The sequence below is a fragment of the Maniola hyperantus genome, chromosome 28 (assembly GCF_902806685.2).
Source record: "Maniola hyperantus chromosome 28, iAphHyp1.2, whole genome shotgun sequence".
NCBI lineage: Eukaryota > Metazoa > Arthropoda > Insecta > Lepidoptera > Nymphalidae > Maniola > Maniola hyperantus.
The window spans coordinates 4,010,000-4,025,899 of NC_048563.1; the positions used below are offsets into that span (position 1 = coordinate 4,010,000).

The 15,900-nt window shown below is 37.8% G+C and overlaps 2 protein-coding genes across 7 annotated transcripts in view; both read left to right on the plus strand.

The window, feature by feature from the left end:
• Nucleotides 1–15,900, plus strand: part of LOC117994968 (uncharacterized) — a 185,032-nt gene that overhangs the window by 86,757 nt on the left and 82,375 nt on the right. The window lies entirely within an intron of this gene.
• LOC117994966 (uncharacterized) overlaps nucleotides 1–15,900 on the plus strand; it is a 21,040-nt gene continuing 5,140 nt past the window's right edge. Inside the window, exons 1-9 of the mRNA XM_069508107.1 lie at nucleotides 1–232; nucleotides 1,114–1,245; nucleotides 2,977–3,166; nucleotides 5,880–6,941; nucleotides 9,199–9,662; nucleotides 10,346–10,561; nucleotides 11,973–12,106; nucleotides 13,355–13,465; nucleotides 15,292–15,495. Coding sequence (XP_069364208.1) covers nucleotides 89–232; nucleotides 1,114–1,245; nucleotides 2,977–3,166; nucleotides 5,880–6,941; nucleotides 9,199–9,662; nucleotides 10,346–10,561; nucleotides 11,973–12,106; nucleotides 13,355–13,465; nucleotides 15,292–15,495 — 2,657 coding nt within the window. The 5' untranslated portion in view covers nucleotides 1–88. The remainder of the gene's footprint in view (nucleotides 233–1,113; nucleotides 1,246–2,976; nucleotides 3,167–5,879; nucleotides 6,942–9,198; nucleotides 9,663–10,345; nucleotides 10,562–11,972; nucleotides 12,107–13,354; nucleotides 13,466–15,291; nucleotides 15,496–15,900) is intronic.

Genomic DNA, 15,900 nt, shown 5'->3' on the forward strand with positions numbered 1-15,900 from the left:
GTTAATTATAATGTCAACAAAAAAAATCTTTTTAGTGTGTTTTTTAGTATTTAATATAATCTAAGTACTTGGTAATTACCTACTGAAAATGGTAGATTACCATGAAATTAATATAAAAAACGTCTGCTGTACGTGCCTGAATACCGAAAGAAATCTGTCACAGCTGTGTAAAGTCGACGACGGAGTTAATGATTTGTTTTTCTTACTGTCCTACAAATCTGAAGCTTACGAGGTATTTATTTACTTTCGTCTTATTCACTACCAGCAACCTAAATCTCCATGACTTCGCCCGCGTGGATTTAGGTTTATTAAAAACTAGCTGATGCCTGCGACTACGTCCGCGTGGAATTAGGTTTTTAAAAATCCCGTGGGAACTCTTTTCTTTTCCGGGATAAAAGTAGCCTATGTGCTAATCCAGGGTATAATCTATCTCCATTCCAAATTTCATCCAAATCCGTTCAGCCGTTTTTGCGTGTTTGAGTAACAAACATCCAAACACCCACACTTTCACATTTATAGTGGGATTCCAAGGAAACTTTAATTTTCAGGGATAAAAAGTAACCTATATCCGTATACTGGATGCAAGCTATCTCTGTACCCACTAGATAACGCCCGCGACTTCGCTCACGTGAAATTAGGTTTTTAAAAACCTGGGAACTTTGTTTTTCCGGGGCTAAAATGATCCAAGTCCAAGAAATATCCATTCCCATGATGTAAGCTATAAAATTGGTTAAACGAATGGGTGGGGAAAAGTTAGCAGACAGACAGACACACTTTCACATTTATTCTGCCACTTCAGCTTCGCAACCTGTTGAGCTATGTCGGTTACCCTAGTTCTCCTACGGATCACTTCATTTCTGATTTGATGACGTAGAGAAACTCCGCACATAGCTCTCTCCATCGCCCGCTGAGTGACTGAGCTTTCTTATGAGGCCCATAGTTAGCGACCATGTCTCGGATCCATATGTCATCACTGACAACACGCACTTTTCGAAGACTTTGGTCTTCAAGCACTGAGGAATTTTGAACAAGAAGACATGCTGACCTCTTTCTCAAAGTTGGACCTACCCTCTTACCTCATGAAGATAATAAAACGCATGATATGAATTGCAGGCAATATTTATAAAGGATATGACCCAACTATACATCTGTTGGGAGTGCATAGCTCTCCTGCAGCGGTTCACCAAGTTCAGGGAACAGGTCTGCATCGCACATTCTAAACTGACTGATATTATTGATGGAAAAGTAAGTTTCTTTTTCTCTTCTTCGTAAACCCTGCTTGTTGATTGTGGGAAACTTGCATCAATCATTATTACAATCTCAATTGTTGTGATTGGCTGAATTTGTGCGATTCTTGTTGCAACAATGCATTGTAGCCAATAGTGAGCAAGCGTCAACCAATCAGAGGTGATTGCGATTGTGACATTGTAGTTGTCATTTTACCGCAATCGAGCCGCAATTTGGTGATTACAATTACTGATGGTTTATTTCTTGTGTTCATCATCATCATCATCATCATGTTCAACCCATTGCTGACCCACTACTAAGCACAGGTCTCCTCTCGCAATGAGAAGGGTTTAGGCCATAGCCAAGTGTGGATCGGCAGACTTCTCACACATTTGAGAACATTATGGAAAACTCTCAGGTATGCAGGCTTCCTCACGATGTTTTTCTTTACTATTCAAGCAAGTGATATTTAATTCCTTAAAAAGCACATAACTTCAAAAAAAAACCAGCCAACTGCGAGTCAGACTCGTGCACCGATGGTTCTGTACTACAGTTGTATTTTTTCGACATTTAGCACGATAAATCAAAAACTATTAAGCATAAAAATAAATAAAAATCTGTTTTAGAATGTAAAGCCATTTCATATGATACCGCACTTGATATAGTAACTCACTTCGAAAGTTGAAAATACTAATTATTTGTTCATGAACATATTTTTTTTGTGATGTAACCACAAATTCACGGTTTTCGGATTTATTCCTCTAATTGTGCTATAATACCTACCTACTAAAGTTCATGATTCTAAGTCAACAGGAAGTACCCTATAGGTTTTCTTGACAGACACGACATACAGACAGACAGGCAGGCAGATAATAAAATGATTCTATAAATTAAATAAATAAAAAGCCTTTATTACCTAGTACGTTAATATCAATTACAATTATATCTCCTATTACAATAATTTATTTATTTTACATTATTTTTGTTCATAAATTCATCATATTCAAAGCAATATCACACTATTGATGTGCCTCCGGAAAACATACAGCATTTATGTATGAAGAAGAAGCAATTATGTACTCACCGCATATATGCGCGCTTCATCCATAAACATGTATATTCCTATGCAATAATGTAGTTTACCTTACCGGATATAGGGGCGCTAGTGTCTCACCCAGCAATGTGCTGTATGTTTTCCCTCTCGGCACATAATATCGGTTTTATTGTTATGTAAAACCGTCATAATATTATAAAGGCGAAAGTTCGTATGTGTGTGTGTGTGTGTGTGTGTGTGTGTGCATATGTTTGTTTCTCTTTCACACAAAAACTACTGCACGGATTTGACTGAAATTTGGAATGGAGATAGATTATTCCCTGGATTAACATATAGGCTACCTTTTAACCCGGAAAACCAAAGAGTTCCCGCGGGATTTTGAAAAATGTTAATCTACGCGGACGAAGTCGCGGGCATCAGCTTGTCAGTTCATAAAAATATATCAGTTCATTCATCGTCATAATAAAATTAGTTTTTAATGTTAAATTTATGGTTAAATAATCCCTTTATATTCACTCACGTATTAATTAGCCTCCCCAAAATCTCTCCAAAGCTCCCTATGAGGGTTCCTATAAGGGTTCCATTTTTCCGTTTGGGGTACGGAACCCTAAAAATTGAGGTGCGTGCCCAGGATCGAACCTCCGACCTCTCGTAAAAGAGATGGATGTCATAAGCACTAGACTTCCATCTTACAGGTGAAATATTCCAACATAAAAACCCTATCAAAATTGTCAATTGGTAGTCAAATCGGATATGATCACGTATTTGGCACTAATGAGGAAGAACCAAAAATGTTTTTGGACTGTGGACCTGCAGATATAGATATCAAATACGAAAGTGACACTGATGACGAACCCTTAGTCCATTTACGCGATTTGAAAACTGGTAAGTTTTCATCATCATGATCAACCCATCACCGGCTCACTACAGAGCACGGGTCTCCTCTCAGAGTGAGAAGGGTTTTGGCTATAGCTATAGCTGGCCATGTGCGGATTGGTAGACTTCACACACCTTTGAGAACATTATGGAGAACTCTCAGGCATGCAGGTTTCCTCACGATGTTTTCCTTCACCGTTACAGCAAGTGATATTACTTAAGACACACTCAGAAAAGTTAGAGGTGCGTGCCCGGGACCGAACCCCTGATCTCCGATTAGAAGGCGGATGTCCTAACCACTAGGCTATCATAGCTTGGTAAGTTTTATAAAGGCAAAATATACAGAGAGCCATGCGAGACCTTTGTTGTTTTATAAAAGCTGAAAGTTTATCTGCATATTTTCCCCAACACCTGGAAGGAACCCCCTACCAGACTCCCTTAAAGTTTAAAAGTTTAAGGGTGTCTGGCAGAGGGATGCCACGACACTAAGTGTCTGGCAATGCATGTCGTGATTTCTAATACTATTCCGAAGAAAATATAAAAAATCTAGCTTATGCTCGCGACTTCGTCCGCGTGGAGTACCTACACAAATTTCAAACCCCTATTTCACCCCCTTAGGGGTTGAATTTTCAAAGAATTTTCTCTGGGTCCAAAAGGCTTGAAAATAAAATGGGTTACACCTCAAATCAAGAATTTCACTGGATGTAGTAAAGTGTAATTTTTTTTCGTAAGAATGTACAAATGAAATATGATTTTTGTCAATATAACATAATATCTGTCCCGGCTTTACTCACGTGTGTAGTCGACGTTAGCCCGACTAGTTTCGAACCCATACCCATTTTGGCAGTCAAAACCGCGGCGCGTGCGCGAACGGACTCCCTTGAAAAAGGACCCCGTATGGGTTCGAAACTAGTCAGGCTAACGTTGACTACACACGTGAGTAAAGCCGGGACAGATATTATTTAGAATGGAAATCACTCACTGTAGTTTAAACGCATAACATAACTTATGCTAAAGCTAGTTATGTTATATTCGACGCGATCATCCGCGTAGACTACATAAATTTCAATCCCCTATTTTACTCCCTTAGGGGTTGAATTTTCAAAAATCCTTTCTTAGCGGATGCCTACGTCATAATAGCTATCTGCATGCCAAATTTCAGCCCGATCCGTCCAGTAGTTTCAGTTGTGCGTTGATAGATCAATCACTCAGTCAGTTACCCTTTCCTGCAGCAATGGGATCGGTTGATTTGAGTATGTAATCTTGACTTATATCTTGAACATTTTTAAGTTTATTTTTAGTTCCTTTTAATTTTAATCATCTTGATGTGCCTAAAATTACACGCTTAGATTATGATTCAGGATTTTTTAAGAAATTCTTTCACAAAAACCTTGTTCTTTACGAAAACAACAAAAAATCGGCCAAATCGGTTGATTTGTTCTCAAGTGATGATCTTACATACAGCGGCAATTGATTTATGTACTTAAATTTACCTATGTACAATATTTAAAGTTTTCTTCTTTGTGGGAATTATTTTATCTCTGGTAACATTAAGAAACGTCAGAATTCCACGGAATTAAAAATCAGACTATAGATTTTTGCTTTATACAGCGTTAGTTTTAGTTAATGCAAAAACCGAACCACGTCTCGAATATTTTTACTTTATATATTTTTTTATTTAATAAAATTTGTTGAGTCGTTGTCATCGTAAAAACATGGTCACCCCAAGCAAGCGGCTGTGAGCAAACGAGACGGCTGGTGTCAATCGTGCGCGCTCCCGCTTGCGCCGCTCGAATCAGCTGGTGCATGCGGTCGTAAACTAGGTGTCCAAACATGCAGGATTTTATAGTATTTTTTGGTCAAAACATTGTAAACGTTGTAAAAATGATTGCAATCGATTCTGTTACTGATTCTGAACAAACTACTTCAGGTTTTGCGTAAACTAAAACTAACGTTGTGTATTGCTGAAAACGCCATGCATAACAATTAAACAATGCATAAAAGCAAACTTGTTAAGTCGAGACTACTGTACAACTGATGAATCCTTCAAATCAAATCGTTTATTTTGTTAGAATATGCATATTATTTACATAATCTTAAGAATTAAATGATTATCCACATTGACACCCTTAATGACAAAGATGTGTGAATGCAACTTTCTTACCTTCAGTAGAATCTGCTTTCCAAACCAGTGGTAGAGTCCACATGTTTGGGTTAGCTTTAGGTTAAATTTGGGTTACGTTAGGTTAGCCAGAGGCGGATTAAATATCGAGAGCGCCCTAGGCAAGCATCTCATAGGCGCCCCTCTAGTCGCCATATTAAATTTTTTACAACTGATTTCAAAAGAACGAGGAATCGTCTCATAGCATAGCTGGTTATTGGTGATTATACTATTTATAATAAGGGAAAAACATCACATCATGACACTTTGCTGTATTAAAGAAGAGGCAGTTTCGGTCATTCCAAGATATTATTACTTAGTAGGGATAATTAGGTAGGCTAGGTAATGGAACTCGACATGATCGTGCGCGCCCCTTCGTAACCTTGTGTCCCCAAGCACGTGCCTAGTTTGCCCTAGGGATAATCTGCCTCTGGGTTTAGCTGAGACACTAGTTGTTGTCCTACATGAAATAAATAAATTTTGATTTAGAAATAGAAAAGATTACTATTCAAATAAACTTTGTGTTTCAAGTGGCGATTTTAGATTAGTTGTTGATTTTAGGTGAAAATCCAACTCCGACAATAATTGATTCTACTGTGTGTAGTGAAGATGAGGAGGATTTCGATTCAGACAGCGATGAGACAGTGGATTCTCCAAAACCCGGCAGTGTGTCATATGTCCTCAATGAAAAATCTGGTGTTTTATATCACACATCAGGAGTGAGTTGCAAAATTGAAAATCTGCCGTATTCTACAACATCAATACCAAGAACTTATACACTTGATGAAAAATCCGGTAGTTTTTTTGTCACTTCTCCGACAATGAGTTTTAATGTATCATCTGAAAATGTAATAGATCCACTATCAGAATCAGACTCCAAAAAAGGATTAGACACTATAAAATCTAATAAAGAACGTCCAAAAATGGGTCGCAAACGAAAACACCCCGAATGTAACAGAGAGATAAACAAAAGAAACAGAAACACCAACAAACCATTCTATGATCGTAAAGGCAACGTTGTACAACCTCGAGTTTATGAAGATTACCAATGTAAATGTGTGAAAAAATGCCACGAAAGCGTTTCTACGTTTATCAGAGAAGCAGAATTCAAATATTATTGGCAGTTAGGCTCGTTTGAAGCTCAAAACGCTTACCTAGCTGCTAAAATAATTGAAAAACCAGTGAAAAGATCAAAAACTACAATAAGTTCTAAGAAAAAAAGTTTTTCAAGGGAGTACACGTTAAACCACGTTGTTGTTTGTAAGGAATTATTTTTAAGAACATACGCACTGTCATCCAAACGTATTGACACAGCTCTTAAAAAAGTAAATGCCCGAGCTGATTTAGCAGACAGAAGAGGCAGACGAGGTGGACACAACAAAATACCAGATGACAAATACAGAGATATTATTAAGTTCATCAAAAAGTTCCTACCATATAAATCATATTACCGCCATCTTGAAACAGAATCGAAGTTTCTCAAGCCAACGGTGCCTCTTTCAACATTGCATAAACTATATAAAGAAGAATTTAAAGAAAATGCTGTTCACCTTTCTACTTTTAGAATAATATTTAACAACGAATTTAAATTTGGCACTGCATCATTAAAAACTAGTATGGTAAAAGATTAATATTTAACGATTGTGATAGTGACCACTTCAAAGAATTCATGCTACGCTAATACAATTACAAACGTATTACGCTGATTGTTCTTTTATTTAATGACCTGGATATGAAATCTAAGCAAGCTTCTATTTATCTGTTTGATCACAAAGAATAAAGTAATATTATATGATTACAAACTAAGCAGTTTGCTTTTACAGGGGATATCTCAACCACCGCAGCAGTTGAGTTAATCTAAATATATAAAAGGAAAAGCTGACTGATTGATCTATCAACGCACAGCTAAAACTACTGGACGGATCTGGCTGAAATTTGGCATGCAGATAGCTATTATGACGTAGACATCCGCTGAGAAAGGGTTTTCGGAACTGGGCATCAGCTAGTCCAAAATATTTTAGTAGGCTGGGAGATTAACGTGATACGCTTGGTTTTTAGGGTTCCGTACCTCAAAAGGAAAACGGAACCCTTATAGGATGACTTTGTTGTCTGTCTGTCTGTCTGTCTGTCTATCAAGAAACCTACAGGGTACTTCCCGTTGACCTAGAATCATGAAATTTGGCAGGTAGGTAGATCTTATAGCTGACATTTGGGGAAAAATCTGAAAACCGTGAATTTAGGGTTGATCACACAAAAAAAATTAAATTGTGGTCATGAACTAATAATTAGTATTTTCAACTTTCGAAGTGAGTGACTATATCAAGTGGGGTATCATATGAAAGGTCTTTACCTGTACCTACGTTCTAAAACAGATTTTTATTAATTTTATGCATCATAGTTTTGGAGTTATCATGCAAAATGTCGAAAAAATACGACTGTAGTACGGAACCCTCATTGCGCGAGCCTGACTCGCACTTAGCCGGTTTTTTTTTGTGATTTATCTCAAGCTTTCGACCACGTTGACCATGAAATATTAGTTACTAGTTGATGCCCGCGTGGATTTGTTTTTAACAATCCCGTGAGAACTCTTTGATTTTCCGGGATAAAAGTAGCCTATGTCACTCTCCAGGTCTTTGACTATACCCATGAAAAAAAAGGGTCAATCCGTTGAGCCGTTGCGACGTGATTGAAGGACAAACGAACAAACAAACACACTTTCGCATTTATAATAAGGGTACTGATGAAATTGCACTATTACGGAAATAGTGGCATTGGAGTTGATACAAACTTGTTTAGCCCCGAGACTTCGTCCGCGTGGACTACACAAATTCAAACCACTATTTTACCCCTTTAGGGGTTGAATTTTCAAAAATCCTTTCTTAGCGGATGCCTACGTCATAATAGCTATCTGCATGCCAAATTTCAGTCCGAGCCGTCCAGTAGTTTGAGCTGTGCGTTGATAGATCAGTCAGTCACCTTTTCCTTTTATATATTTAGATATAGATACAATGGTAAAGTAAAGTAAAAGTAAAATATTCTTTATATGTTTTACTATACAGTACTGATTCTGATGGCAATTTAATTTTAGAGTATTCACATCTTTTTCTCACCAATGCAATGTAATAACTAATAAGAAAAGGACAGACTTTTAAAATATAGTGTTGTGTGTAGCCATGACCCAAACTTGCTTATCATTCCTCCCTGTGTTGGGGACAATACGCAGATAAACTTTCAGCTTTTATAAAATAACGAAGGTCTGGCACGTGCTGGCTCTTAGTCCATTAGTCTAGTGAACATAGTCTAGTAACAATGTTAATGATACAGTGCGCGGCAGAAAGTAATGTACCTACATCGGCCTTTAGAATGACATTTCGGCTTTGTAGAGCGTTGTCTCTGTCACTCATAGCTATATGACGTTTTGTCGGTCTCAACGACAGAGACATAATGCTCTATAAATCCGCTATCTCCTTCTAAAGGTCGACGTACATTATTCTGCCGCGTATGGTAATTGGGTACCAGGACAAGATTATAAGTCCCGAAAATTGCTAATGCGCGTGGTCGTCATTTTAGTGACGTCAGCACTAGACCAAAGTTTCGAGCTGATGGTATATTTTTATTTCGGCTGACGTCAAAATGACGTCATTTCAATGTTAATGAGACATGGTTCCAGCTTAATAGCAATTTGCGGGACTTATACCATCGGTCAAGAGAAAGTTGACAAAGTTTTTATTTTATAATTTTTTTTTTTCATTTTCATTCCATTTGTAGAGATATCCATTGATAATGATTATGATAATGATCCATTTGATGGTTTCGATGATCCTGAAATCGGAAAGCTAAAAAGATATAAAAGAGAAATAAAAAAAACGTATACCTATAGTTAAACTTGAAAATAATTATATCTCTGAATCAGAAAATTTGGAAACAAAAGTAAAATCTGAAATTGATAATGATAACAGTACAATCGGTTTCGGAAATGCCCTTAATTCAGAGATAGGAGAAACAATGATGGAACAAAAAGACATTAAAAAAGAAGTTAAAAACAAAAATGTACAGTTAAAAGTGAATATACCTATTTCAAAAAGTTATGATAAAGATATGTCTAAAAGAAAGAAAAATGATGGCAAAAATAAAGGTTATGTATCAAATAAGGCACACATAAAGGTCAATAAAAAAGTTTGTATCAATTTAATACAAATGAATAAAGCTGAAAGGGTTAGAAGTATTGAAGAAAAAAAGTCGAAACTTGATTATGTGAACGCAATGAATAAATGCGAGGAGTGTATTGAAATTTTTGAGAATTGCGACAGTTTGGAGAAACATATTGCTGAGCTGCATGAACCGGTAAGTTGAGCTAAAAATTAGAAAAAAAACCGGCTAAGTGCGAATCAGAGTCGCGCACTGAGGGTTCCGTAGTGCAATCGTATTTTGTCGACATTTTGCACGATAAATCAAAAACTATTATGCCTAAAAATAAATAAAAATCTGTTTTAGAATGCACAGGTGAAGACCTTTCATATGATATCATTGATACCCCGTTTGATATGAAACCTAGGGTTCTGTACCTCAAAAGGAAAGCGAAACCCTTATAGGATCACTTTGTTGTCTGTTCTTCCCGTTGACCTAGAATCATGAAATTTGGCAGGTAGGTAGGTCTTATAGCAGACATTAGGGTAAAAATCTAAAAACCCTGAATTTGTGGTTATATCACGCAAATAAAATAAAATTGTGGTCATGAACTAAAAATTAGTACTTTCAATTTTCGAAGTAAGATATCAAGTGGGGTATCATATGAAAGGGCTTCATCTGTGCATTCTAAAACAGTATTTTATTTATTTTTATGTTTTATAGTTTTTGAGTTATCGGGCAAAATGTCGAAAAAATACGACTGTAGTACGGAACCCTCGGTGCGCGAGCCTGACTCGCACTTGGCCGGTTTTTTTTCATCTGAGATCTGACGCGCACTTGTTTTACTTTATAATAATTTATAGCAAATAAATGATTGATTGATATAATATAATTTGCAGAAACCGAATACGAAAATGTGCAATATATGCAAAGTGTATGTAAAACTCGAATCTCTCAACTTACATATGAAAATGCACTATTTAGAATGGAAATGTCAAATTTGTAAGGAGTCGTTACTATACAAGTTTAAATGTAAGGAAAATGTCAAAAATCATCTCAAAACTAAACACTACATGCAAGACGCCTACATCGACGCACAGATGAAGATATTAACAGTAAGTTTATTTTAATATAGAAAAGGAAAATGTGACTGACTGATCTATTAAAGCTGCTCAAACTACTGGACCGATCGGGCTGGTAAGAATTAAAAAAAAAAAATTAAATAAAAATAAAAATCTTTTTTATTCGTATAAACTTTTACAAGCACTTACGAATAGTCGGATGCATCTACCACTGGTTCGGAATGCCTTTCCTACCGAGAAGAACCAGCAAGAAACTCGGCGGTTGCTCTTTTCAAATATTTGATATAGGTACAAGATTATGCCATGTATAAAATAGTATTTGCAGTCTTGTGCGTTGCTGGAACGAGCTGCAGGTCAAATCCACGCTCTTTTATCATTTAGATAATCTTCAATTGTGTAATATGCTTTTTTCAGGAGCATATTTTTAATAGATTTTTTAAACTTGTGCAAAGGTAAGTCCAAAATAGTTTGCGGGATTTTATTATAAAAGGTAATACCCATACCCACAAATGACTTTTGGACTTTCCTGAGGCGGAAGGTAGGAGCTACAAGCTTGTCTCTGTTAAAGTTACAGTGTTCTCCCTCCCACTCCTTTCCACTTAAATTTATATCTCTCCTCCACCAAATCGCCCTTCTCCTACTCACACGCTGCTGCACTGCTAGGAGCTGCAGTCCACAGAGTACATTGATGCTGCAGTCGCAAAAAGGATATCGAAGCGGGCGCACGCTTTTTCTGCTCCTAAAAACCGAACATGGCAGTCGCGTCGAGCTAAACGCTTTTTAAATTTCGCACGTGTCGCTAACATCACCTGAACGCCTTTCAACTGTGGTCAATTCTATCGCGAAAAGAAAGTAAAGTGAAAAGAAGAGGAATTTACGAAGAATTGTCGCGCATACGTGAGTTTATACAGTACGCGACAGCTAAAGTAATGTTCATCGACCTTTAGAAGGAGATAGTAGATTTGTAGAGCATTGTCTCTGTCGTTGAGACAAAACGTCACATAGGTATGAATGACAGAGACAACACTACAAAGCCGAAATGTTATTCTAAAGGCCGATGTACATTACTTTCTGCCGCGTACTGTAGACGACTTCGCGACACGCGACTAAATCCGAGTGGATATAGGTTTTTAATCCCGGAAATCTTTGATTTTGCGGGATAAAATGTAGCACATGCGTAAAGCCTGGGTATAAGCTATCTATATATTATAGCTAGCTATCTAGTATAGTTTTGCGTTAAAGTAACAAACAAATATCCGCGACAGGTTATTATGGCAATCGGGATATGAGGCGGGGGGACGCCCCGTAAATCCCCACATCACCCGCACTGGGTTAGAGGCTAGAGCGGGGGGTGTGCGGGGCGTTCCCTCCCCGATTGCCATCTCGACCGGTCGCGTATCTACTATACACACACACACAAACCTTCGCCTTTACAATAATTCAGGAACAAGAAGACAGAATTGTAAAAAATAAGGAGTCGGTTAAAAAATGTACGCAACTCGAGAAACTGTTGACAGTCCTGATCGACGACCCCAAGGGACCCGGGTTTCCGTGTTTGCAGTGCAGGCAATATTTCAGGCAAGTTTTATGCTCTTAAAGGTGAACGCACACTTATCCGAGCCGAACGCGTCGAACGAATCGAAGTGAAGGAGGCCTCGCACACATATCCGCCACCAGAAGAACTACCAGAAGAATCGATCGCGCCGAAAGAATCAACTCGGAATCGCTCATTTTTTAAAGCAATGAAGAAATAGTACCCACTTGCGCGTTGCTCTGTCGTACGCAACCGATAGAATGCGAGCGCATCGGTCGAGTCGACCGCATCAACCGCGGTATTTGATGACCTCATCCGAATTCGTCTAGGATTTCTGGGGTTATTGCAGATTCGGACGATTCGACGCGACGTGCGAGGTTCCAGGAGATTTCATATTCAGAATTCTAAAATACCAGCGCTCAGGTTTTATTCTTAAAACCTGCAGCATTAATGCAGAGCTGGGGCCATTTCATCTTGTGCCAAGTGGATGCAAGAACTAATTTTAGATTAAATTAATTATTAAATACTTCTTATTATCTACTAACTACTACCTACTAACCATTAATTTTAAGTTTGTTTGTACCTACCTTAGGCATAAGATGAATAAACTAGTTTTCTTTCTTCTTTCTTTCTTTCTTTCTAAAAATTCGACGCGTTTGGCTCGGATAAGTGTGTGTTCACCTTTTGGCGCCTATTTTCATTTTTTTAAGGTTTCCGTACCTCAAAAGGAAACAAGGAACCCTTATAGGATCACTTTGCTGTCTGTCAAGAAAACCTATAGGGTACTTCCCGTTGACCTCGAATTATGAAATTTGGAAGGTAGGTAGGTCTTATAGCACAAGTAAAGGAAAAATCCGAAAACCGTTTTGTCACAAAAAAAGTAAATTAAAATGTGTTCATGAACAAATATTAGTTTTTTCAAGTTAGATAACTTAGTTTTTGATTTATAGTGCAAAATGTCGAAAAAATACGATTTTAGTACGGAACCCTCGGTGTGCGAGTCTGACTCGCACTTGGGCGGTTTTTTTTTGGGTACCCTATCAGTAATCATCAGTACTATCACCTGTCTTCGTTTTTGCCAGTGTTCTGGTTACACCTGGTATAAGTCCCGCAAATCGCTAATGCGCGTGGCCGCCATTTTACTGACGTCAGCACTAGACTGAAATTTCGAGCTGGTGATGATGGTAGATTTTATTTCGGCTGTCGACAAAATGACGTCATTTCGATGCTAATGAGACATGGTTCTAGCGCAATAGCAATTTGCGGGACTTATAGTTTGTTAATTATTGCAGGAGCAAAAATCTTCGTAATAAGCATGTACAGAAGTGTCACAGCGAGGGATTCCAGTGTCCCACCTGTGGGAAGAAGTTCCCACTTAAAGACACTCTGAGGAAACACGAAATGTATGTAAGCTTTCTGTAACTAAATATATAGTTAAAGGAAAAAAAATGGTGACTGATTGACTGACTGACTGACTGACTGATCTATCAACACACAGCTGAAACTACTGGACGGATTGGGCTGAAATTTGGCATGCAGATTGCTATTATGACGTAAGCATCCGCTAAGAAAGGATTTTTGAAAATTCATCCCCTAAGGGGGTGAAATAAGGGTTTGAAATGTATGTAGCCCACGCGGACGAAGTCGCGAGCATAAGCTAGTACGACTATAAAGAAAGTCAAGTTTAGCATGTCAATTTATTATCCTTAAAATAATATTATCCTTAATAACTTTGCGATTTTAATGAAATTTGGCACAAAAACTGACGTTTCAAAGACGGACCGAGTATAGGCCACTTTTGGCGGGAAAATATCCAACAAATAACAATATATCCAAGGCAAAATCGAAACATTAAAAAATAAATAATGTTAAAGGCCATTTGAAGGAAAACTGCAAAAGCATTATATCACCACTACTTCATATTATAAATTAGCTTATGCTCGCGACTTCACCCCCTTAGGAGTTGAGTTTTCAAAAATCCTTTCTTAGCGGATGCCTATTGCCTACGTCATAATAGCTATCTGCATGCCAAATTTCAACCCGATCCGTCCAGTTGTTTGAGCTGTGCGTTGATAGATCAGTCAGTCAGTCAGTCAGTCACCTTTTCTTTTATATATTTGGACTAGCTTATGCTCGCGACTTCGTCCGCGTGGACTACAAAATTTCAAAACCCTATTTCACCCCCTTAGGAGTTGAATTTTCAAAAATCCTTTCTTAGCGGATGCCTACGTCATGCAGGTTTCCTCACGATGTTTTCCTTCACCGTTAAAGCAAGCGATATTTAATCACCTACTTAAAACGCACATAATTGGGTATTTGACTCCAGTTTTTTTATTACTTTATTATAAACTAGGATAAAAATAAGTAAACTGAAAAAACTAATTAAATGGATCAAATAACAAAAAAGTTATGAGCATTTAAATATTTCTGATTAGACAGAGATAGCGATATAGCATTTTGACGTCACACCGTACTAATGCCATAGTAGTGGCGTATAGCCTTCGTGCGGTTTCGTACAAATTTTCGTTTTGCGAGAAAGGGATAGAAGACCATCCCACTCCAAACTTAAAATGCCTGTAACTTTGTAAATCTTTGTTGGATTTTAATATTTTTTTCAGCGTACGTCATTATTTTTATCCTAGTTTATAATAAAGTAATAATATTTAAGTATCAAATTCAAAAGTAGGAAAATACCCAATTACGAAAGGTTAGAGGTGCGTGCCCGAGATCGAACCCCCGACCTCCGATTAGAAGGCGGACGTCCTAACCACTAGGCTATCACAGCTTGGATGAGGTGATGATGTCTGACCTGACCTCAGGAAAGTCCAAAAGTCATTTGTGGGTATTGGTATTACCTTTTATAATAAAATCCCGCAAACTATTTTGGACTTACCTTTGCACAAGTTTAAAAAATCTATTAAAAATATGCTCCTGAAAAAAGCAAATTACACAATTGAAGATTATCTACATGATAAAAGAGCGTGGATTTGACCTGCAGCTCGTTCCAGCAACGCACAACACTGCAAATACTATTTTATACATGGCATAATCTTGTACCTATATCAAATATTTGAAAAGAGCAACCGCCGAGTTTCTTGCTGGTTCTTCTCGGTAGGAAAGGCATTCCGAACGAGTGGTAGATGCATCCGACTATTCGAAAGTACTTGTAAAAGTTTATTCGAATAAAAAAGATTTTTATTTATTTATTTATTTATTTGATGTCTTGCAGGATACACTGCAACCCACGGCCCCGCCAGCCATGCCAGGTCTGCGGCAAAATGGTCCGCCTGGACCTCGTGAGGGTGCACGGGCTGAGCCACTTCAGCGGCAAGCAGTACTCTTGCGTCCCTTGCGACAAGACCTTCAACTCGCCGTATAGCTATCAGACCCATCTCAAGTACTCGAGGCAGCACGCTGAAAGAGCTGCACTAAAGTAAGTGTGCTCTGAAGAGTTGTTTTATATCATTCCATCCTCCTTTTTCTACACCTTTACCTAGTACCTTTTATAATAAAATCCCGCAAACTATTTTGGACTTACCTTTGCACAAGTTTAAAAAATCTATTAAAAATATGCTCCTGAAAAAAGCATATTACACAATTGAAGATTATCTAAATGATAAAAGAGCGTGGATTTGACCTGCAGCTCGTTCCAGCAACGCACAACACTGCAAATACTATTTTATACATGGCATAATCTTGTACCTATATCAAATATTTGAAAAGAGCAACCGCCGAGTTTCTTGCTGGTTCTTCTCGACAGGAAAGGCATTCCGAACCAGTGGTAGATGCATCCGACTATTCGTAAGCACTTGTAAAAGTTTATACGAATAAAAAAGAT